This window comes from Oryctolagus cuniculus, chromosome 8 (assembly GCF_964237555.1).
Source record: "Oryctolagus cuniculus chromosome 8, mOryCun1.1, whole genome shotgun sequence".
NCBI classification, from domain to species: domain Eukaryota; kingdom Metazoa; phylum Chordata; class Mammalia; order Lagomorpha; family Leporidae; genus Oryctolagus; species Oryctolagus cuniculus.
This window is the reverse complement of record NC_091439.1, coordinates 122,072,002-122,096,114: the sequence shown is the minus strand read 5'-3', so window position 1 is coordinate 122,096,114 and position 24,113 is coordinate 122,072,002. Positions and strand designations below refer to the sequence as shown.

General features: G+C 65.2%; 3 protein-coding genes across 4 annotated transcripts; all 3 read right to left on the bottom strand.

Annotated features, from left to right (window-relative positions):
* Window positions 1-7,510: 7,510 nt before the first annotated feature.
* On the bottom strand, window positions 7,511-11,764 carry LOC138843298 (zinc transporter ZIP10-like). Its single transcript, XM_070047106.1, has 3 exons — window positions 11,072-11,764; window positions 9,413-9,538; window positions 7,511-7,879 (listed from the first exon to the last, which is right to left on the bottom strand). Exons 1-3 carry the CDS (start codon window positions 11,316-11,318, stop codon window positions 7,707-7,709), a joined length of 546 nt encoding a protein of 181 aa, XP_069903207.1. The 5' UTR covers window positions 11,319-11,764; the 3' UTR covers window positions 7,511-7,706.
* Window positions 11,765-12,569: 805 nt separating this feature from the next.
* LOC138843297 (protein catecholamines up-like) lies at window positions 12,570-14,621 on the bottom strand. Its single transcript, XM_070047105.1, has 2 exons — window positions 14,378-14,621; window positions 12,570-12,844 (listed from the first exon to the last, which is right to left on the bottom strand). The coding sequence occupies exons 1-2, from the start codon at window positions 14,445-14,447 to the stop codon at window positions 12,660-12,662; spliced, it is 255 nt and encodes an 84-aa protein (XP_069903206.1). The 5' UTR covers window positions 14,448-14,621; the 3' UTR covers window positions 12,570-12,659.
* Window positions 14,622-17,370: 2,749 nt separating this feature from the next.
* LOC138843296 (protein catecholamines up-like) lies at window positions 17,371-21,440 on the bottom strand. Of its 2 annotated transcripts, none has more exons than XM_070047104.1 (2): window positions 20,968-21,440; window positions 17,371-17,787 (listed from the first exon to the last, which is right to left on the bottom strand). In XM_070047104.1, the coding sequence occupies exons 1-2, from the start codon at window positions 21,035-21,037 to the stop codon at window positions 17,609-17,611; spliced, it is 249 nt and encodes an 82-aa protein (XP_069903205.1). In that variant the 5' UTR covers window positions 21,038-21,440; the 3' UTR covers window positions 17,371-17,608. The 2 variants fall into 2 exon arrangements, with proteins under 2 accessions (XP_069903205.1, XP_069903204.1); XM_070047103.1 differs by lacking the exon at window positions 17,371-17,787 and adding an exon at window positions 19,171-19,434 and having other exon boundaries at window positions 20,968-21,402.
* Window positions 21,441-24,113: the final 2,673 nt, after the last annotated feature.

Genomic DNA, 24,113 nt, shown 5'->3' with positions numbered 1-24,113 from the left:
ACTCCATGTCAGAAAGCAGGAACAGAAGTGATCTCCAACCCAAACAACACATTCTCATAATGTGGATGTGCACAAGTTTTCTGAGACATAACAAGGGTAAGTCTACAAAAATCCAAATTAGGAGAAAATGGGGAGATGTTGTCATGTTTTGAGAGAAAAACAACTGGCAAGTTGAAAATCATTCTTAGAGGTTTATGTCCTTGGCAATCATTTGAGTTTAAAGAATTTCCCTTCCACTTGGAGAAAATGAGACAACAGTCATAGATGAAAAGAAAGGATCCAGTAATTCAGAAAGTGCTCTCTCCATGTCCCAGTGGGAGCCACGAAAGAACAATATGATGCACAACCCACTGTCCTAGTACAGGAGCCACATGGATAACTCCATCAGGGATCGGGTCCCTCCTGGACAGCAACTGAAGACTTAAATTCAACATGACAAAGTCATGCAAATATTTAGGCAAGTTTATCCTTCATGGAGGGCTCCAGAAATGTAGATAGGATGCGACAAGCTACTAAGCAACCATGCCGACTCTTCAGTAAAGCAATAGACAGAATACAAATGACACGGTTGACACATGCCAAGCTCAGGCATGCCCTTCTCTTCGCATGGAGGATTTGGACCAGGTATATGTGTGGCAATGGTTAGGATTTCCAAGTTGGTTAGATTGACTCCGCTGCAGATATACCTAAAAGTGTCTTCGGATAGGTTGAGAAAACACACTCAACCTGCTATTACAAGCAAATCAATGATTTGACATCCCAGCAAATGGCACTCAAAATCAACACTTTCTGGAGGTTTCTGAGACATCATAAACTAAGAATCAACTACATATCAGAAGTACCAAATGCAAAGCTAGAATACTACAAGGAAAAAAGTGTGTGGCACGCGGTGGTATAGAACTTGTGTACCAAGCATTGCAGTGACCATAAACAGCTGCAAAAGCATAAGGAGAGAGAAACTGAACATCTTTGTGATCTTGGGAAGCGCATACTGAGTGTAGAGCCACAGGAAGCAAACTGGCTGTCTCAGTAAATGTGCCCCAGGGGCAATGTTGTACCTAGGAACTCTATCCTTCCAGGCCAGAACATCAAAGGTTTCCAGCAACCTAAGAAACACAAAGGAAAAATGGAAAAAGCAACCCCTAGTGTTCAGAGAAAGGATCAGCAGAGAATATCAAAGGAACTTGTAAGGCATTCTGGTATTTGAGCACATCAAGTGCTCAAGAGAACAGAGGTTAGAACAGAAGTGTACCCAAAGGGAGACTGGTGCTAGCATCATTGGACACATTTGGAGTTTGATCAGTTATCAGACCATCCTAAATGTCAGATTCCCATGTAATCATCAGGTCTTTCGGTAAGGGAAAGAAAATAAGTCCTCGGTGATTTTTCACATCAGAGAGGAATAAAATCAGTATTTCTGAAACACAGAGATAAACACACTCACAATGGATGTTCCTGACAATTCTGACTCATGTTCCTGTACATGCAAACATGCATTATGGGAAATGGCTCATGGATTTCAAACAGCTAGAGTAAAATCATTTCCTGCGCTCCACTCATTCTTAAAGGTTTTCTTTCTGTCCAGGGACATATCTTGATACTCCTAATTGCAAAGACAATTCCAGACAGCCAAAGAATAGAGAAAGATGTAATGAGAGATCTAGTAACATACAAATGGCACAAATGGTGTCTACCTGGGAGACAAGTAAAGTCACAGGTGGTCCAAGAGTGTTTTTTAGTTTGGTACCATCTCAGACAATATCTGAAAAATTTTCTACTATATTTACAAATGTTCGAATGGGGAACACAGGAATGGAACAACATGCAAATATAGGTGCAGGTTGGCTCCACTGCACACTGGAGCATTAGGTTCAGCGAGAAGACTTGACACTTGATTAGAGTTCTGCTATTATTTCATCCATGGAAGGATCCAGGCATACTGAACTGAGTGACTGAGAAGACAGATTTCATTCAGCATTAGTATAGAGTAACAAAAAATAACTTCCTAACTAAAGAGTAAGGAAGAAAAACTAAAAGGCTCTGCGAACATTCAAAAATGCCGAGTCGTTATGCAGCAGTGTTCAGCCAATGATAGGACTCACGAGGACAAAAGGCAGTCATGGAGGACACGACTTGCACACGAGCACTTCTACACTGAAGAAACGCATCCATGTTAAGCAGAAGGATGAAGATTCCAAAACAGGTAGAAAACACAGACATATTTTCAGAAAAAGGAGACACTTAGCAATAACACTCCACCACAAAAATGTCACGTCAAAAAGGAACAACAGCAGTAACTCTAAAGCACAAACCACACATGAGCCAAACAGATTGTTCCTAAGTTCAAATGGGGGCGCTACAAGTTTGGGGACAACGATCTGTAACAAGATTACAGAGACCACAGAACCTACAAAAAACCAGAATGAAACAGAAAATCTTGGATTCACAGAAAGAGGTCACTGAGAAAAATGTCCTGAATCATGGCAAATTACAGGAAACAAAGTACATATTACAGTGCAAAGGCAAATTGGGCACAGAGAGAGAGAGAAAACTGTAACACTCAGAGACAAAAAAAAAAAAAAAAAGGAAGCCTTTAAGGAAGCTGAAGAAAATCGAAGCAAAAGAGACTGAAGAAGCAGCGTTAAAGACACTTCAAACACTGGAGGAAAAAATGAAAGATATATGTAAGCAAAAGAGAGAGAAATCCTAGGTCACAGGACACCTTCTGGTAACGAAGAACTTTCCAGAAGCTTCCCGGTCCCGGAGGCAATAGGAAAGCCCGTTCTCACTAAAGGAGGCCCGGCAGCCCAGCGGGCTCCCAGGGGCAGAGGACACAAGGCACACGGGCCCCTACCGTGGTCGTGGTCGTGGTCGTGGTCGTGGTCGTGGTCAGCCTCGGTGCTGGGAGTCATGGTTGGGAGCGGCACGTCCGGAACAGGTTCCCGGGTGCCGGGCTCGGCGTCTGCGGAAGAAGAAGAGACATCACACACTTGGCCTGAGTGAGGGTCTCTGCCGACAACACACCTGCCTCCGCCTAGGAAACCAGGCAGAGAAATGTTCTCCCGGCCCCACACCTCCCGACGCCTCATGTGGGTGGGTGCCTAGGTCAGTGCGGAGACAGCACGGGCGCCTGCCTGCCTAGGCCACAAAGAATCCCGGCCAAGGGAAACTGGTGGCACCGGGGCCAGGGCGAGGGCGCGCCGTCCCCCCTTGTGCGTTGGGCCGCGCAAGGCCTTGGTGCCACCCCACCCTCCAAGTGGGTTCCCCTCCTTGGCCAGGGCTGGCAGGCTAAGAGCGGCCCTTCCCTTCCACACGGCAAGGCGACGAGGAAGGGGAAGTGAAAGGATCCAGGAACCAGGCAAGGGCCACCTCCGGGTTCCAGGGGGAGCCAAGAAAGAGCCTGACGGCACCCAGCCAGCCCCCTGTCTCAGGGGAGGGGCCTGGTGGGCACACCTCGAGCAATCCTCTGGGCCCTCCAGGACGGCAACTGAGCACCGTGTCCGGCACGGGCTCAGTCCAGCCAGGCCCCGCTGGACGGCTCCCCGCACGGGGGCGAGAGGGGAGAAAAGCGGACGGAGCAACCGCGCCCTCTCTCATCTGCGCCCACTCAGGGCACGGAGGACAGACGGGCCCGCGTGGCTGGCTCCACACACCAGCCCGGGTCTGGTCTGGGCCACGAGCGCACGACTGGGAACTGGCCCATCCAGGACACTGGGTCAGATTCTCCTGGTGGCCCGCCGGACTACACGGCAGACAACTCCCCAGCTGCCTGGGGGCACGGCACGGGTCCAGAACACGCTCGTGCCAGCGTCAGAGGGCACATCGAGGACTTGTCCTCAGGCAGCGGCCACGCCTCCTGGACGCTGTCCCGGGAGCTCGGAGACCAGCCAACGCCAAGAGGAAGGCAAGGACGTCTCAGGAGAGGCAGAGGCACAGAGCACCATCCTCGCGGAGCCCAGCGTGCCCGCGCCTAAGTCCGCTGCGCACACTGGGCCACCAGGGGCAGTGGGGCACTCCACGCCGGGTCCCATGAGGCTTCTGCACTCGCAGCCTCCGTGGCAACGCCAGGCATGCGGGCTGGGCGTGCTGCACCAGACCCCCGGGGTGGGTCATGGCAGGAGCAGACGTGGGGGGCGGGGAAGCCTACGCCCCTCCCGCACGGCTTAGCAGACCACCACGCAGAGAAACGGACAACCTGCGGACAGGCCCAGGCAGCGTGCAGCCAACCAGAGAACCCGGGAGGACACACGGCCCCGTCTCGGAGCGCCTGACTCGCACCGCGGCCCCTCTCTCCCCAGGGAGCACATCCTTCCCGGGCAGAGCCCCGAGGACGTCCCCGCAGCTCCAGAGCACAGGCCAGCGTTTCGGGACAAGGAATCGCATGGCGACACCTTCCCGGTCCCGGAGGCAATAGGAAAGCCCGTTCTCGCTCAAGGAGCCCCGGCAGCCCAGCGGGCTCCCAGGGGCAGAGGACACAAGGCACACGGGCCCCTACCGTGGTCGTGGTCGTGGTCGTGGTCGTGGTCAGCCTCGGTGCTGGGAGTCATGGTTGGGAGCGGCACGTCCGGAACAGGTTCCCGGGTGCCGGGCTCGGCGTCTGCGGAAGAAGAAGAGACATCACACACTTGGCCTGAGTGAGGGTCTTTGCCGACAACACACCTGCCTCCGCCTAGGAAACCAGGCAGAGAAATGTTCTCCCGGCCCCACACCTCCCGACGCCTCATGTGGGTGGGTGCCTAGGTCAGTGCAGAGACAGCATGGGCGCCTGCCTGCCTAGGCCACAAAGAATCCCGACCAAGGGAAACTGGTGGCACCGGGGCCAGGGCGAGGGCGCGCCGTCCCCCCTTGTGCGTTGGGCCGCGCAAGGCCTTGGTGCCACCCCACCCTCCAAGTGGGTTCCCCTCCTTGGCCAGGGCTGGCGGGCTAAGAGCGGCCCTTCCCTTCCACACGGCAAGGCGACGAGGAAGGGGAAGTGAAAGGATCCAGGAACCAGGCAAGGGCCACCTCCGGGTTCCAGGGGGAGCCAAGAAAGAGCCTGACGGCACCCAGCCAGCCCCCTGTCTCAGGGGAGGGGCCTGGTGGGCACACCTCGAGCAATCCTCTGGGCCCTCCAGGACGGCAACTGAGCACCGTGTCCGGCACGGGCTCAGTCCAGCCAGGCCCCGCTGGACGGCTCCCCGCACGGGGGCGAGAGGGGAGAAAAGCGGACGGAGCAACCGCGCCCTCTCTCATCTGCGCCCACTCAGGGCACGGAGGACAGACGGGCCCGCGTGGCTGGCTCCACACACCAGCCCGGGTCTGGTCTGGGCCACGAGCGCACGACTGGGAACTGGCCCATCCAGGACACTGGGTCAGATTCTCCTGGTGGCCCGCCGGACTACACGGCAGACAACTCCCCAGCTGCCTGGGGGCACGGCACGGGTCCAGAACACGCTCGTGCCAGCGTCAGAGGGCACATCGAGGACTTGTCCTCAGGCAGCGGCCACGCCTCCTGGACGCTGTCCCGGGAGCTCGGAGACCAGCCAACGCCAAGAGGAAGGCAAGGACGTCTCAGGAGAGGCAGAGGCACAGAGCACCATCCTCGCGGAGCCCAGCGTGCCCGCGCCTAAGTCCGCTGCGCACACTGGGCCACCAGGGGCAGTGGGGCACTCCACGCCGGGTCCCATGAGGCTTCTGCACTCGCAGCCTCCGTGGCAACGCCAGGCATGCGGGCTGGGCGTGCTGCACCAGACCCCCGGGGTGGGTCATGGCGGGAGCAGACGTGGGGGGCGGGGAAGCCTACGCCCCTCCCGCACGGCTTAGCAGACCACCACGCAGAGAAACGGACAACCTGCGGACAGGCCCAGGCAGCGTGCAGCCAACCAGAGAACCCGGGAGGACACACGGCCCCGTCTCGGAGCGCCTGACTCGCACCGCGGCCCCTCTCTCCCCAGGGAGCACATCCTTCCCGGGCAGAGCCCCGAGGACGTCCCCGCAGCTCCAGAGCACAGGCCAGCGTTTCGGGACAAGGAATCGCATGGCGACACCTTCCCGGTCCCGGAGGCAATAGGAAAGCCCGTTCTCGCTCAAGGAGCCCCGGCAGCCCAGCGGGCTCCCAGGGGCAGAGGACACAAGGCACACGGGCCCCTACCGTGGTCGTGGTCGTGGTCGTGGTCGTGGTCGTGGTCAGCCTCGGTGCTGGGAGTCATGGTTGGGAGCGGCACGTCCGGAACAGGTTCCCGGGTGCCGGGCTCGGCGTCTGCGGAAGAAGAAGAGACATCACACACTTGGCCTGAGTGAGGGTCTTTGCCGACAACACACCTGCCTCCGCCTAGGAAACCAGGCAGAGAAATGTTCTCCCGGCCCCACACCTCCCGACGCCTCATGTGGGTGGGTGCCTAGGTCAGTGCGGAGACAGCATGGGCGCCTGCCTGCCTAGGCCACAAAGAATCCCGACCAAGGGAAACTGGTGGCACCGGGGCCAGGGCGAGGGCGCGCCGTACCCCCTTGTGCGTTGGGCCGCGCAAGGCCTTGGTGCCACCCCACCCTCCAAGTGGGTTCCCCTCCTTGGCCAGGGCTGGCGGGCTAAGAGCGGCCCTTCCCTTCCACACGGCAAGGCGACGAGGAAGGGGAAGTGAAAGGATCCAGGAACCAGGCAAGGGCCACCTCCGGGTTCCAGGGGCAGCCAAGAAAGAACCTGACGGCACCCAGCCAGCCCCCTGTCTCAGGGGAGGGGCCTGGTGGGCACACCTCGAGCAATCCTCTGGGCCCTCCAGGACGGCAACTGAGCACCGTGTCCGGCACGGGCTCAGTCCAGCCAGGCCCCGCTGGACGGCTCCCCGCACGGGGGCGAGAAGGGAGAAAAGCGGACGGAGCAACCGCACCCTCTCTCATCTGCGCCCACTCAGGGCACGGAGGACAGACGGGCCCGCGTGGCTGGCTCCACACACCAGCCCGGGTCTGGTCTGGGCCACGAGCGCACGACTGGGAACTGGCCCATCCAGGACACTGGGTCAGATTCTCCTGGTGGCCCGCCGGACTACACGGCAGACAACTCCCCAGCTGCCTGGGGGCACGGCACGGGTCCAGAACACGCTCGTGCCAGCGTCAGAGGGCACATCGAGGACTTGTCCTCAGGCAGCGGCCACGCCTCCTGGACGCTGTCCCGGGAGCTCGGAGACCAGCCAACACCAAGAGGAAGGCAAGGACGTCTCAGGAGAGGCAGAGGCACAGAGCACCATCCTCGCGGAGCCCAGCGTGCCCGCGCCTAAGTCCGCTGCGCACACTGGGCCACCAGGGGCAGTGGGGCACTCCACGCCGGGTCCCATGAGGCTTCTGCACTCGCAGCCTCCGTGGCAACGCCAGGCATGCGGGCTGGGCGTGCTGCACCAGACCCCCGGGGTGGGTCATGGCGGGAGCAGACGTGGGGGGCGGGGAAGCCTACGCCCCTCCCACACGGCTTAGCAGACCACCACGCAGAGAAACGGACAACCTGCGGACAGGCCCAGGCAGCGTGCAGCCAACCAGAGAACCCGGGAGGACACACGGCCCCGTCTCGGAGTGCCTGACTCGCACCGCGGCCCCTCTCTCCCCAGGGAGCACATCCTTCCCGGGCAGAGCCCCGAGGACGTCCCCGCAGCTCCAGAGCACAGGCCAGCGTTTCGGGACAAGGAATCGCATGGCGACACCTTCCCGGTCCCGGAGGCAATAGGAAAGCCCGTTCTCGCTCAAGGAGCCCCGGCAGCCCAGCGGGCTCCCAGGGGCAGAGGACACAAGGCACACGGGCCCCTACCGTGGTCGTGGTCGTGGTCGTGGTCGTGGTCGTGGTCAGCCTCGGTGCTGGGAGTCATGGTTGGGAGCGGCACGTCCGGAACAGGTTCCCGGGTGCCGGGCTCGGCATCTGCGGAAGAAGAAGAGACATCACACACTTGGCCTGAGTGAGGGTCTTTGCCGACAACACACCTGCCTCCGCCTAGGAAACCAGGCAGAGAAATGTTCTCCCGGCCCCACACCTCCCGACGCCTCATGTGGGTGGGTGCCTAGGTCAGTGCGGAGACAGCATGGGCGCCTGCCTGCCTAGGCCACAAAGAATCCCGACCAAGGGAAACTGGTGGCACCGGGGCCAGGGCGAGGGCGCGCCGTCCCCCCTTGTGCGTTGGGCCGCGCAAGGCCTTGGTGCCACCCCACCCTCCAAGTGGGTTCCCCTCCTTGGCCAGGGCTGGCGGGCTAAGAGCGGCCCTTCCCTTCCACACGGCAAGGCGACGAGGAAGGGGAAGTGAAAGGATCCAGGAACCAGGCAAGGGCCACCTCCGGGTTCCAGGGGCAGCCAAGAAAGAACCTGACGGCACCCAGCCAGCCCCCTGTCTCAGGGGAGGGGCCTGGTGGGCACACCTCGAGCAATCCTCTGGGCCCTCCAGGACGGCAACTGAGCACCGTGTCCGGCACGGGCTCAGTCCAGCCAGGCCCCGCTGGACGGCTCCCCGCACGGGGGCGAGAGGGGAGAAAAGCGGACGGAGCAACCGCGCCCTCTCTCATCTGCGCCCACTCAGGGCACGGAGGACAGACGGGCCCGCGTGGCTGGCTCCACACACCAGCCCGGGTCTGGTCTGGGCCACGAGCGCACGACTGGGAACTGGCCCATCCAGGACACTGGGTCAGATTCTCCTGGTGGCCCGCCGGACTACACGGCAGACAACTCCCCAGCTGCCTGGGGGCACGGCACGGGTCCAGAACACGCTCGTGCCAGCGTCAGAGGGCACATCGAGGACTTGTCCTCAGGCAGCGGCCACGCCTCCTGGACGCTGTCCCGGGAGCTCGGAGACCAGCCAACGCCAAGAGGAAGGCAAGGACGTCTCAGGAGAGGCAGAGGCACAGAGCACCATCCTCGCGGAGCCCAGCGTGCCCGCGCCTAAGTCCGCTGCGCACACTGGGCCACCAGGGGCAGTGGGGCACTCCACGCCGGGTCCCATGAGGCTTCTGCACTCGCAGCCTCCGTGGCAACGCCAGGCATGCGGGCTGGGCGTGCTGCACCAGACCCCCGGGGTGGGTCATGGCGGGAGCAGACGTGGGGGGCGGGGAAGCCTACGCCCCTCCCGCACGGCTTAGCAGACCACCACGCAGAGAAACGGACAACCTGCGGACAGGCCCAGGCAGCGTGCAGCCAACCAGAGAACCCGGGAGGACACACGGCCCCGTCTCGGAGCGCCTGACTCGCACCGCGGCCCCTCTCTCCCCAGGGAGCACATCCTTCCCGGGCAGAGCCCCGAGGACGTCCCCGCAGCTCCAGAGCACAGGCCAGCGTTTCGGGACAAGGAATCGCATGGCGACACCTTCCCGGTCCCGGAGGCAATAGGAAAGCCCGTTCTCGCTCAAGGAGCCCCGGCAGCCCAGCGGGCTCCCAGGGGCAGAGGACACAAGGCACACGGGCCCCTACCGTGGTCGTGGTCGTGGTCGTGGTCGTGGTCGTGGTCGTGGTCGTGGTCATGGTCAGCCTCGGTGCTGGGAGTCATGGTTGGGAGCGGCACGTCCGGAACAGGTTCCCGGGTGCCGGGCTCGGCGTCTGCGGAAGAAGAAGAGACATCACACACTTGGCCTGAGTGAGGGTCTTTGCCGACAACACACCTGCCTCCGCCTAGGAAACCAGGCAGAGAAATGTTCTCCCGGCCCCACACCTCCCGACGCCTCATGTGGGTGGGTGCCTAGGTCAGTGCGGAGACAGCATGGGCGCCTGCCTGCCTAGGCCACAAAGAATCCCGACCAAGGGAAACTGGTGGCACCGGGGCCAGGGCGAGGGCGCGCCGTCCCCCCTTGTGCGTTGGGCCGCGCAAGGCCTTGGTGCCACCCCACCCTCCAAGTGGGTTCCCCTCCTTGGCCAGGGCTGGCGGGCTAAGAGCGGCCCTTCCCTTCCACACGGCAAGGCGACGAGGAAGGGGAAGTGAAAGGATCCAGGAACCAGGCAAGGGCCACCTCCGGGTTCCAGGGGCAGCCAAGAAAGAACCTGACGGCACCCAGCCAGCCCCCTGTCTCAGGGGAGGGGCCTGGTGGGCACACCTCGAGCAATCCTCTGGGCCCTCCAGGACGGCAACTGAGCACCGTGTCCGGCACGGGCTCAGTCCAGCCAGGCCCCGCTGGACGGCTCCCCGCACGGGGGCGAGAGGGGAGAAAAGCGGACGGAGCAACCGCGCCCTCTCTCATCTGCGCCCACTCAGGGCACGGAGGACAGACGGGCCCGCGTGGCTGGCTCCACACACCAGCCCGGGTCTGGTCTGGGCCACGAGCGCACGACTGGGAACTGGCCCATCCAGGACACTGGGTCAGATTCTCCTGGTGGCCCGCCGGACTACACGGCAGACAACTCCCCAGCTGCCTGGGGGCACGGCACGGGTCCAGAACACGCTCGTGCCAGCGTCAGAGGGCACATCGAGGACTTGTCCTCAGGCAGCGGCCACGCCTCCTGGACGCTGTCCCGGGAGCTCGGAGACCAGCCAACGCCAAGAGGAAGGCAAGGACGTCTCAGGAGAGGCAGAGGCACAGAGCACCATCCTCGCGGAGCCCAGCGTGCCCGCGCCTAAGTCCGCTGCGCACACTGGGCCACCAGGGGCAGTGGGGCACTCCACGCCGGGTCCCATGAGGCTTCTGCACTCGCAGCCTCCGTGGCAACGCCAGGCATGCGGGCTGGGCGTGCTGCACCAGACCCCCGGGGTGGGTCATGGCGGGAGCAGACGTGGGGGGCGGGGAAGCCTACGCCCCTCCCGCACGGCTTAGCAGACCACCACGCAGAGAAACGGACAACCTGCGGACAGGCCCAGGCAGCGTGCAGCCAACCAGAGAACCCGGGAGGACACACGGCCCCGTCTCGGAGCGCCTGACTCGCACCGCGGCCCCTCTCTCCCCAGGGAGCACATCCTTCCCGGGCAGAGCCCCGAGGACGTCCCCGCAGCTCCAGAGCACAGGCCAGCGTTTCGGGACAAGGAATCGCATGGCGACACCTTCCCGGTCCCGGAGGCAATAGGAAAGCCCGTTCTCGCTCAAGGAGCCCCGGCAGCCCAGCGGGCTCCCAGGGGCAGAGGACACAAGGCACACGGGCCCCTACCGTGGTCGTGGTCGTGGTCGTGGTCGTGGTCGTGGTCGTGGTCATGGTCAGCCTCGGTGCTGGGAGTCATGGTTGGGAGCGGCACGTCCGGAACAGGTTCCCGGGTGCCGGGCTCGGCGTCTGCGGAAGAAGAAGAGACATCACACACTTGGCCTGAGTGAGGGTCTTTGCCGACAACACACCTGCCTCCGCCTAGGAAACCAGGCAGAGAAATGTTCTCCCGGCCCCACACCTCCCGACGCCTCATGTGGGTGGGTGCCTAGGTCAGTGCGGAGACAGCATGGGCGCCTGCCTGCCTAGGCCACAAAGAATCCCGACCAAGGGAAACTGGTGGCACCGGGGCCAGGGCGAGGGCGTGCCGTCCCCCCTTGTGCGTTGGGCCGCGCAAGGCCTTGGTGCCACCCCACCCTCCAAGTGGGTTCCCCTCCTTGGCCAGGGCTGGCGGGCTAAGAGCGGCCCTTCCCTTCCACACGGCAAGGCGACGAGGAAGGGGAAGTGAAAGGATCCAGGAACCAGGCAAGGGCCACCTCCGGGTTCCAGGGGCAGCCAAGAAAGAACCTGACGGCACCCAGCCAGCCCCCTGTCTCAGGGGAGGGGCCTGGTGGGCACACCTCGAGCAATCCTCTGGGCCCTCCAGGACGGCAACTGAGCACCGTGTCCGGCACGGGCTCAGTCCAGCCAGGCCCCGCTGGACGGCTCCCCGCACGGGGGCGAGAGGGGAGAAAAGCGGACGGAGCAACCGCGCCCTCTCTCATCTGCGCCCACTCAGGGCACGGAGGACAGACGGGCCCGCGTGGCTGGCTCCACACACCAGCCCGGGTCTGGTCTGGGCCACGAGCGCACGACTGGGAACTGGCCCATCCAGGACACTGGGTCAGATTCTCCTGGTGGCCCGCCGGACTACACGGCAGACAACTCCCCAGCTGCCTGGGGGCACGGCACGGGTCCAGAACACGCTCGTGCCAGCGTCAGAGGGCACATCGAGGACTTGTCCTCAGGCAGCGGCCACGCCTCCTGGACGCTGTCCCGGGAGCTCGGAGACCAGCCAACGCCAAGAGGAAGGCAAGGACGTCTCAGGAGAGGCAGAGGCACAGAGCACCATCCTCGCGGAGCCCAGCGTGCCCGCGCCTAAGTCCGCTGCGCACACTGGGCCACCAGGGGCAGTGGGGCACTCCACGCCGGGTCCCATGAGGCTTCTGCACTCGCAGCCTCCGTGGCAACGCCAGGCATGCGGGCTGGGCGTGCTGCACCAGACCCCCGGGGTGGGTCATGGCGGGAGCAGACGTGGGGGGCGGGGAAGCCTACGCCCCTCCCGCACGGCTTAGCAGACCACCACGCAGAGAAACGGACAACCTGCGGACAGGCCCAGGCAGCGTGCAGCCAACCAGAGAACCCGGGAGGACACACGGCCCCGTCTCGGAGCGCCTGACTCGCACCGCGGCCCCTCTCTCCCCAGGGAGCACATCCTTCCCGGGCAGAGCCCCGAGGACGTCCCCGCAGCTCCAGAGCACAGGCCAGCGTTTCGGGACAAGGAATCGCATGGCGACACCTTCCCGGTCCCGGAGGCAATAGGAAAGCCCGTTCTCGCTCAAGGAGCCCCGGCAGCCCAGCGGGCTCCCAGGGGCAGAGGACACAAGGCACACGGGCCCCTACCGTGGTCGTGGTCGTGGTCGTGGTCGTGGTCGTGGTCGTGGTCATGGTCAGCCTCGGTGCTGGGAGTCATGGTTGGGAGCGGCACGTCCGGAACAGGTTCCCGGGTGCCGGGCTCGGCGTCTGCGGAAGAAGAAGAGACATCACACACTTGGCCTGAGTGAGGGTCTTTGCCGACAACACACCTGCCTCCGCCTAGGAAACCAGGCAGAGAAATGTTCTCCCGGCCCCACACCTCCCGACGCCTCGTGTGGGTGGGTGCCTAGGTCAGTGCGGAGACAGCATGGGCGCCTGCCTGCCTAGGCCACAAAGAATCCCGACCAAGGGAAACTGGTGGCACCGGGGCCAGGGCGAGGGCGCGCCGTCCCCCCTTGTGCGTTGGGCCGCGCAAGGCCTTGGTGCCACCCCACCCTCCAAGTGGGTTCCCCTCCTTGGCCAGGGCTGGCGGGCTAAGAGCGGCCCTTCCCTTCCACACGGCAAGGCGACGAGGAAGGGGAAGTGAAAGGATCCAGGAACCAGGCAAGGGCCACCTCCGGGTTCCAGGGGCAGCCAAGAAAGAACCTGACGGCACCCAGCCAGCCCCCTGTCTCAGGGGAGGGGCCTGGTGGGCACACCTCGAGCAATCCTCTGGGCCCTCCAGGACGGCAACTGAGCACCGTGTCCGGCACGGGCTCAGTCCAGCCAGGCCCTGCTGGACGGCTCCCCGCACGGGGGCGAGAGGGGAGAAAAGCGGACGGAGCAACCGCGCCCTCTCTCATCTGCGCCCACTCAGGGCACGGAGGACAGACGGGCCCGCGTGGCTGGCTCCACACACCAGCCCGGGTCTGGTCTGGGCCACGAGCGCACGACTGGGAACTGGCCCATCCAGGACACTGGGTCAGATTCTCCTGGTGGCCCGCCGGACTACACGGCAGACAACTCCCCAGCTGCCTGGGGGCACGGCACGGGTCCAGAACACGCTCGTGCCAGCGTCAGAGGGCACATCGAGGACTTGTCCTCAGGCAGCGGCCACGCCTCCTGGACGCTGTCCCGGGAGCTCGGAGACCAGCCAACGCCAAGAGGAAGGCAAGGACGTCTCAGGAGAGGCAGAGGCACAGAGCACCATCCTCGCGGAGCCCAGCGTGCCCGCGCCTAAGTCCGCTGCGCACACTGGGCCACCAGGGGCAGTGGGGCACTCCACGCCGGGTCCCATGAGGCTTCTGCACTCGCAGCCTCCGTGGCAACGCCAGGCATGCGGGCTGGGCGTGCTGCACCAGACCCCCGGGGTGGGTCATGGCGGGAGCAGACGTGGGGGGCGGGGAAGCCTACGCCCCTCCCGCACGGCTTAGCAGACCACCACGCAGAGAAACGGACAACCTGCGGACAGGCCCAGGCAGCGTGCAGCCAACCAGAGAACCCGGGAGGACACACGGCCCCGTCTCGGAGCGCCTGACTCGCACCGCGGCCCCTCTCTCCCCAGGGAGCACATCCTTCCCGGGCAGAGCCCCGAGGACGTCCCCGCAGCTCCAGAGCACAGGCCAGCGTTTCGGGACAAGGAATCGCATGGCGACACCTTCCCGGTCCCGGAGGCAATAGGAAAGCCCGTTCTCGCTCAAGGAGCCCCGGCAGCCCAGCGGGCTCCCAGGGGCAGAGGACACAAGGCACACGGGCCCCTACCGTGGTCGTGGTCGTGGTCGTGGTCGTGGTCGTGGTCGTGGTCATGGTCAGCCTCGGTGCTGGGAGTCATGGTTGGGAGCGGCACGTCCGGAACAGGTTCCCGGGTGCCGGGCTCGGCGTCTGCGGAAGAAGAAGAGACATCACACACTTGGCCTGAGTGAGGGTCTTTGCCGACAACACACCTGCCTCCGCCTAGGAAACCAGGCAGAGAAATGTTCTCCCGGCCCCACACCTCCCGACGCCTCATGTGGGTGGGTGCCTAGGTCAGTGCGGAGACAGCATGGGCGCCTGCCTGCCTAGGCCACAAAGAATCCCGACCAAGGGAAACTGGTGGCACCGGGGCCAGGGCGAGGGCGCGCCGTCCCCCCTTGTGCGTTGGGCCGCGCAAGGCCTTGGTGCCACCCCACCCTCCAAGTGGGTTCCCCTCCTTGGCCAGGGCTGGCGGGCTAAGAGCGGCCCTTCCCTTCCACACGGCAAGGCGACGAGGAAGGGGAAGTGAAAGGATCCAGGAACCAGGCAAGGGCCACCTCCGGGTTCCAGGGGGAGCCAAGAAAGAGCCTGACGGCACCCAGCCCCCTGTCTCAGGGGAGGGGCCTGGTGGGCACACCTCGAGCAATCCTCTGGGCCCTCCAGGACGGCAACTGAGCACCGTGTCCGGCACGGGCTCAGTCCAGCCAGGCCCCGCTGGACGGCTCCCCGCACGGGGGCGAGAGGGGAGAAAAGCGGACGGAGCAACCGCGCCCTCTCTCATCTGCGCCCACTCAGGGCACGGAGGACAGACGGGCCCGCGTGGCTGGCTCCACACACCAGCCCGGGTCTGGTCTGGGCCACGAGCGCACGACTGGGAACTGGCCCATCCAGGACACTGGGTCAGATTCTCCTGGTGGCCCGCCGGACTACACGGCAGACAACTCCCCAGCTGCCTGGGGGCACGGCACGGGTCCAGAACACGCTCGTGCCAGCGTCAGAGGGCACATCGAGGACTTGTCCTCAGGCAGCGGCCACGCCTCCTGGACGCTGTCCCGGGAGCTCGGAGACCAGCCAACGCCAAGAGGAAGGCAAGGACGTCTCAGGAGAGGCAGAGGCACAGAGCACCATCCTCGCGGAGCCCAGCGTGCCCGCGCCTAAGTCCGCTGCGCACACTGGGCCACCAGGGGCAGTGGGGCACTCCACGCCGGGTCCCATGAGGCTTCTGCACTCGCAGCCTCCGTGGCAACGCCAGGCATGCGGGCTGGGCGTGCTGCACCAGACCCCCGGGGTGGGTCATGGCGGGAGCAGACGTGGGGGGCAGGGAAGCCTACGCCCCTCCCGCACGGCTTAGCAGACCACCACGCAGAGAAACGGACAACCTGCGGACAGGCCCAGGCAGCGTGCAGCCAACCAGAGAACCCGGGAGGACACACGGCCCCGTCTCGGAGCGCCTGACTCGCACCGCGGCCCCTCTCTCCCCAGGGAGCACATCCTTCCCGGGCAGAGCCCCGAGGACGTCCCCGCAGCTCCAGAGCACAGGCCAGCGTTTCGGGACAAGGAATCGCATGGCGACACCTTCCCGGTCCCGGAGGCAATAGGAAAGCCCGTTCTCGCTCAAGAAGCCCCGGCAGCCCAGCGGGCTCCCAGGGGCAGAGGACACAAGGCACACGGGCCCCTACCGTGGTCGTGGTCGTGGTCGTGGTCGTGGTCGTGGTCGTGGTCAGCCTCGGTGCTGGGAGTCATGGTTGGGAGCGGCACGTCCGGAACAGGTTCCCGGGTGCCGGGCTCGGCGTCTGCGGAAGAAGAAGAGACATCACACACTTGGCCTGAGTGAGGGTCTTTGCCGACAACACACCTGCCTCCGCCTAGGAAACCAGGCAGAGAAATGTTCTCCCGGCCCCACACCTCCCGACGCCTCATGTGGGTGGGTGCCTAGGTCAGTGCGGAGACAGCATGGGCGCCTGCCTGCCTAGGCCACAAAGAATCCCGACCAAGGGAAACTGGTGGCACCGGGGCCAGGGCGAGGGCGCGCCGTCCCCCCTTGTGCGTTGGGCCGCGCAAGGCCTTGGTGCCACCCCACCCTCCAAGTGGGTTCCCCTCCTTGGCCAGGGCTGGCGGGCTAAGAGCGGCCCTTCCCTTCCACACGGCAAGGCGACGAGGAAGGGGAAGTGAAAGGATCCAGGAACCAGGCAAGGGCCACCTCCGGGTTCCAGGGGCAGCCAAGAAAGAACGTGACGGCACCCAGCCAGCCCCCTGTCTCAGGGGAGGGGCCTGGTGGGCACACCTCGAGCAATCCTCTGGGCCCTCCAGGACGGCAACTGAGCACCGTGTCCGGCACGGGCTCAGTCCAGCCAGGCCCCGCTGGACGGCTCCCCGCACGGGGGCGAGAGGGGAGAAAAGCGGACGGAGCAACCGCGCCCTCTCTCATCTGCGCCCACTCAGGGCACGGAGGACAGACGGGCCCGCGTGGCTGGCTCCACACACCAGCCCGGGTCTGGTCTGGGCCACGAGCGCACGACTGGGAACTGGCCCATCCAGGACACTGGGTCAGATTCTCCTGGTGGCCCGCCGGACTACACGGCAGACAACTCCCCAGCTGCCTGGGGGCACGGCACGGGTCCAGAACACGCTCGTGCCAGCGTCAGAGGGCACATCGAGGACTTGTCCTCAGGCAGCGGCCACGCCTCCTGGACGCTGTCCCGGGAGCTCGGAGACCAGCCAACGCCAAGAGGAAGGCAAGGACGTCTCAGGAGAGGCAGAGGCACAGAGCACCATCCTCGCGGAGCCCAGCGTGCCCGCGCCTAAGTCCGCTGCGCACACTGGGCCACCAGGGGCAGTGGGGCACTCCACGCCGGGTCCCATGAGGCTTCTGCACTCGCAGCCTCCGTGGCAACGCCAGGCATGCGGGCTGGGCGTGCTGCACCAGACCCCCGGGGTGGGTCATGGCGGGAGCAGACGTGGGGGGCGGGGAAGCCTACGCCCCTCCCGCACGGCTTAGCAGACCACCACGCAGAGAAACGGACAACCTGCGGACAGGCCCAGGCAGCGTGCAGCCAACCAGAGAACCCGGGAGGACACACGGCCCCGTCTCGGAGCGCCTGACTCGCACCGCGGCCCCTCTCTCCCCAGGGAGCACATCCTTCCCAGGCAGAGCCCCGAGGACGTCCCCGCAGCTCCAGAGCACAGGCCAGCGTTTCGGGACAAGGAATCGCATGGCGACACCTTCCCGGTCCCGGAGGCAATAGGAAAGCCCGTTCTCGCTCAAGGAGCCCCGGCAGCCCAGCGGGCTCCCAGGGGCAGAGGACACAAGGCACACGGGCCCCTACCGTGGTCGTGGTCGTGGTCGTGGTCGTGGTCGTGGTCGTGGTCAGCCTCGGTGCTGGGAGTCATGGTTGGGAGCGGCACATCCGGAACAGGTTCCCGGGTGCCGGGCTCGGCGTCTGCGGAAGAAGAAGAGACATCACACACTTGGCCTGAGTGAGGGTCTTTGCCGACAACACACCTGCCTCCGCCTAGGAAACCAGGCAGAGAAATGTTCTCCCGGCCCCACACCTCCCGACGCCTCATGTGGGTGGGTGCCTAGGTCAGTGCGGAGACAGCATGGGCGCCTGCCTGCCTAGGCCACAAAGAATCCCGACCAAGGGAAACTGGTGGCACCGGGGCCAGGGCGAGGGCGCGCCGTCCCCCCTTGTGCGTTGGGCCGCGCAAGGCCTTGGTGCCACCCCACCCTCCAAGTGGGTTCCCCTCCTTGGCCAGGGCTGGCGGGCTAAGAGCGGCCCTTCCCTTCCACACGGCAAGGCGACGAGGAAGGGGAAGTGAAAGGATCCAGGAACCAGGCAAGGGCCACCTCCGGGTTCCAGGGGCAGCCAAGAAAGAGCCTGACGGCACCCAGCCAGCCCCCTGTCTCAGAGGAGGGGCCTGGTGGGCACACCTCGAGCAATCCTCTGGGCCCTCCAGGACGGCAACTGAGCACCGTGTCCGGCACGGGCTCAGTCCAGCCAGGCCCCGCCGGACGGCTCCCCGCACGGGGGCGAGAGGGGAGAAAAGCGGACGGAGCAACCGCGCCCTCTCTCATCTGCGCCCACTCAGGGCACGGAGGACAGACGGGCCCGCGTGGCTGGCTCCACACACCAGCCCGGGTCTGGTCTGGGCCACGAGCGCACGACTGGGAACTGGCCCATCCAGGACACTGGGTCAGATTCTCCTGGTGGCCCGCCGGACTACACGGCAGACAACTCCCCAGCTGCCTGGGGGCACGGCACGGGTCCAGAACACGCTCGTGCCAGCGTCAGAGGGCACATCGAGGACTTGTCCTCAGGCAGCGGCCACGCCTCCTGGACGCTGTCCCGGGAGCTCGGAGACCAGCCAACGCCAAGAGGAAGGCAAGGACGTCTCAGGAGAGGCAGAGGCACAGAGCACCATCCTCGCGGAGCCCAGCGTGCCCGCGCCTAAGTCCGCTGCGCACACTGGGCCACCAGGGGCAGTGGGGCACTCCACGCCGGGTCCCATGAGGCTTCTGCACTCGCAGCCTCCGTGGCAACGCCAGGCATGCGGGCTGGGCGTGCTGCACCAGACCCCCGGGGTGGGTCATGGCGGGAGCAGACGTGGGGGGCGGGGAAGCCTACGCCCCTCCCGCACGGCTTAGCAGACCACCACGCAGAGAAACGGACAACCTGCGGACAGGCCCAGGCAGCGTGCAGCCAACCAGAGAACCCGGGAGGACACACGGCCCCGTCTCGGAGCGCCTGACTCGCACCGCGGCCCCTCTCTCCCCAGGGAGCACATCCTTCCCGGGCAGAGCCCCGAGGACGTCCCCGCAGCTCCAGAGCACAGGCCAGCGTTTCGGGACAAGGAATCGCATGGCGACACCTTCCCGGTCCCGGAGGCAATAGGAAAGCCCGTTCTCGCTCAAGGAGCCCCGGCAGCCCAGCGGGCTCCCAGGGGCAGAGGACACAAGGCACACGGGCCCCTACCGTGGTCGTGGTCGTGGTCGTGGTCGTGGTCGTGGTCATGGTCAGCCTCGGTGCTGGGAGTCATGGTTGGGAGCGGCACGTCCGGAACAGGTTCCCGGGTGCCGGGCTCGGCGTCTGCGGAAGAAGAAGAGACATCACACACTTGGCCTGAGTGAGGGTCTTTGCCGACAACACACCTGCCTCCGCCTAGGAAACCAGGCAGAGAAATGTTCTCCCGGCCCCACACCTCCCGACGCCTCATGTGGGTGGGTGCCTAGGTCAGTGCGGAGACAGCATGGGCGCCTGCCTGCCTAGGCCACAAAGAATCCCGACCAAGGGAAACTGGTGGCACCGGGGCCAGGGCGAGGGCGCGCCGTCCCCCCTTGTGCGTTGGGCCGCGCAAGGCCTTGGTGCCACCCCACCCTCCAAGTGGGTTCCCCTCCTTGGCCAGGGCTGGCGGGCTAAGAGCGGCCCTTCCCTTCCACACGGCAAGGCGACGAGGAAGGGGAAGTGAAAGGATCCAGGAACCAGGCAAGGGCCACCTCCGGGTTCCAGGGGCAGCCAAGAAAGAGCCTGACGGCACCCAGCCAGCCCCCTGTCTCAGAGGAGGGGCCTGGTGGGCACACCTCGAGCAATCCTCTGGGCCCTCCAGGACGGCAACTGAGCACCGTGTCCGGCACGGGCTCAGTCCAGCCAGGCCCCGCCGGACGGCTCCCCGCACGGGGGCGAGAGGGGAGAAAAGCGGACGGAGCAACCGCGCCCTCTCTCATCTGCGCCCACTCAGGGCACGGAGGACAGACGGGCCCGCGTGGCTGGCTCCACACACCAGCCCGGGTCTGGTCTGGGCCACGAGCGCACGACTGGGAACTGGCCCATCCAGGACACTGGGTCAGATTCTCCTGGTGGCCCGCCGGACTACACGGCAGACAACTCCCCAGCTGCCTGGGGGCACGGCACGGGTCCAGAACACGCTCGTGCCAGCGTCAGAGGGCACATCGAGGACTTGTCCTCAGGCAGCGGCCACGCCTCCTGGACGCTGTCCCGGGAGCTCGGAGACCAGCCAACGCCAAGAGGAAGGCAAGGACGTCTCAGGAGAGGCAGAGGCACAGAGCACCATCCTCGCGGAGCCCAGCGTGCCCGCGCCTAAGTCCGCTGCGCACACTGGGCCACCAGGGGCAGTGGGGCACTCCACGCCGGGTCCCATGAGGCTTCTGCACTCGCAGCCTCCGTGGCAACGCCAGGCATGCGGGCTGGGCGTGCTGCACCAGACCCCCGGGGTGGGTCATGGCGGGAGCAGACGTGGGGGGCGGGGAAGCCTACGCCCCTCCCGCACGGCTTAGCAGACCACCACGCAGAGAAACGGACAACCTGCGGACAGGCCCAGGCAGCGTGCAGCCAACCAGAGAACCCGGGAGGACACACGGCCCCGTCTCGGAGCGCCTGACTCGCACCGCGGCCCCTCTCTCCCCAGGGAGCACATCCTTCCCGGGCAGAGCCCCGAGGACGTCCCCGCAGCTCCAGAGCACAGGCCAGCGTTTCGGGACAAGGAATCGCATGGCGACACCTTCCCGGTCCCGGAGGCAATAGGAAAGCCCGTTCTCGCTCAAGGAGCCCCGGCAGCCCAGCGGGCTCCCAGGGGCAGAGGACACAAGGCACACGGGCCCCTACCGTGGTCGTGGTCGTGGTCGTGGTCGTGGTCGTGGTCGTGGTCATGGTCAGCCTCGGTGCTGGGAGTCATGGTTGGGAGCGGCACGTCCGGAACAGGTTCCCGGGTGCCGGGCTCGGCGTCTGCGGAAGAAGAAGAGACATCACACACTTGGCCTGAGTGAGGGTCTTTGCCGACAACACACCTGCCTCCGCCTAGGAAACCAGGCAGAGAAATGTTCTCCCGGCCCCACACCTCCCGACGCCTCGTGTGGGTGGGTGCCTAGGTCAGTGCGGAGACAGCATGGGCGCCTGCCTGCCTAGGCCACAAAGAATCCCGACCAAGGGAAACTGGTGGCACCGGGGCCAGGGCGAGGGCGCGCCGTCCCCCCTTGTGCGTTGGGCCGCGCAAGGCCTTGGTGCCACCCCACCCTCCAAGTGGGTTCCCCTCCTTGGCCAGGGCTGGCGGGCTAAGAGCGGCCCTTCCCTTCCACACGGCAAGGCGACGAGGAAGGGGAAGTGAAAGGATCCAGGAACCAGGCAAGGGCCACCTCCGGGTTCCAGGGGGAGCCAAGAAAGAGCCTGACGGCACCCAGCCAGCCCCCTGTCTCAGGGGAGGGGCCTGGTGGGCACACCTCGAGCAATCCTCTGGGCCCTCCAGGACGGCAACTGAGCACCGTGTCCGGCACGGGCTCAGTCCAGCCAGGCCCCGCTGGACGGCTCCCCGCACGGGGGCGAGAGGGGAGAAAAGCGGACGGAGCAACCGCGCCCTCTCTCATCTGCGCCCACTCAGGGCACGGAGGACAGACGGGCCCGCGTGGCTGGCTCCACACACCAGCCCGGGTCTGGTCTGGGCCACGAGCGCACGACTGGGAACTGGCCCATCCAGGACACTGGGTCAGATTCTCCTGGTGGCCCGCCGGACTACACGGCAGACAACTCCCCAGCTGCCTGGGGGCACGGCACGGGTCCAGAACACGCTCGTGCCAGCGTCAGAGGGCACATCGAGGACTTGTCCTCAGGCAGCGGCCACGCCTCCTGGACGCTGTCCCGGGAGCTCGGAGACCAGCCAACGCCAAGAGGAAGGCAAGGACGTCTCAGGAGAGGCAGAGGCACAGAGCACCATCCTCGCGGAGCCCAGCGTGCCCGCGCCTAAGTCCGCTGCGCACACTGGGCCACCAGGGGCAGTGGGGCACTCCACGCCGGGTCCCATGAGGCTTCTGCACTCGCAGCCTCCGTGGCAACGCCAGGCATGCGGGCTGGGCGTGCTGCACCAGACCCCCGGGGTGGGTCATGGCGGGAGCAGACGTGGGGGGCGGGGAAGCCTACGCCCCTCCCGCACGGCTTAGCAGACCACCACGCAGAGAAACGGACAACCTGCGGACAGGCCCAGGCAGCGTGCAGCCAACCAGAGAACCCGGGAGGACACACGGCCCCGTCTCGGAGCGCCTGACTCGCACCGCGGCCCCTCTCTCCCCAGGGAGCACATCCTTCCCGGGCAGAGCCCCGAGGACGTCCCCGCAGCTCCAGAGCACAGGCCAGCGTTTCGGGACAAGGAATCGCATGGCGACACCTTCCCGGTCCCGGAGGCAATAGGAAAGCCCGTTCTCGCTCAAGGAGCCCCGGCAGCCCAGCGGGCTCCCAGGGGCAGAGGACACAAGGCACACGGGCCCCTACCGTGGTCGTGGTCGTGGTCGTGGTCGTGGTCGTGGTCAGCCTCGGTGCTGGGAGTCATGGTTGGGAGCGGCACGTCCGGAACAGGTTCCCGGGTGCCGGGCTCGGCGTCTGCGGAAGAAGAAGAGACATCACACACTTGGCCTGAGTGAGGGTCTTTGCCGACAACACACCTGCCTCCGCCTAGGAAACCAGGCAGAGAAATGTTCTCCCGGCCCCACACCTCCCGACGCCTCATGTGGGTGGGTGCCTAGGTCAGTGCGGAGACAGCATGGGCGCCTGCCTGCCTAGGCCACAAAGAATCCCGACCAAGGGAAACTGGTGGCACCGGGGCCAGGGCGAGGGCGCGCCGTCCCCCCTTGTGCGTTGGGCCGCGCAAGGCCTTGGTGCCACCCCACCCTCCAAGTGGGTTCCCCTCCTTGGCCAGGGCTGGCGGGCTAAGAGCGGCCCTTCCCTTCCACACGGCAAGGCGACGAGGAAGGGGAAGTGAAAGGATCCAGGAACCAGGCAAGGGCCACCTCCGGGTTCCAGGGGGAGCCAAGAAAGAGCCTGACGGCACCCAGCCAGCCCCCTGTCTCAGGGGAGGGGCCTGGTGGGCACACCTCGAGCAATCCTCTGGGCCCTCCAGGACGGCAACTGAGCACCGTGTCCGGCACGGGCTCAGTCCAGCCAGGCCCCGCTGGACGGCTCCCCGCACGGGGGCGAGAAGGGAGAAAAGCGGACGGAGCAACCGCGCCCTCTCTCATCTGCGCCCACTCAGGGCACGGAGGACAGACGGGCCCGCGTGGCTGGCTCCACACACCAGCCCGGGTCTGGTCTGGGCCACGAGCGCACGACTGGGAACTGGCCCATCCAGGACACTGGGTCAGATTCTCCTGGTGGCCCGCCGGACTACACGGCAGACAACTCCCCAGCTGCCTGGGGGCACGGCACGGGTCCAGAACACGCTCGTGCCAGCGTCAGAGGGCACATCGAGGACTGGTCCTCAGGCAGCGGCCACGCCTCCTGGACGCTGTCCCGGGAGCTCGGAGACCAGCCAACGCCAAGAGGAAGGCAAGGACGTCTCAGGAGAGGCAGAGGCACAGAGCACCATCCTCGCGGAGCCCAGCGTGCCCGCGCCTAAGTCCGCTGCGCACACTGGGCCACCAGGGGCAGTGGGGCACTCCACGCCGGGTCCCATGAGGCTTCTGCACTCGCAGCCTCCGTGGCAACGCCAGGCATGCGGGCTGGGCGTGCTGCACCAGACCCCCGGGGTGGGTCATGGCGGGAGCAGACGTGGGGGGCGGGGAAGCCTACGCCCCTCCCGCACGGCTTAGCAGACCACCACGCAGAGAAACGGACAACCTGCGGACAGGCCCAGGCAGCGTGCAGCCAACCAGAGAACCCGGGAGGACACACGGCCCCGTCTCGGAGCGCCTGACTCGCACCGCGGCCCCTCTCTCCCCAGGGAGCACATCCTTCCCGGGCAGAGCCCCGAGGACGTCCCCGCAGCTCCA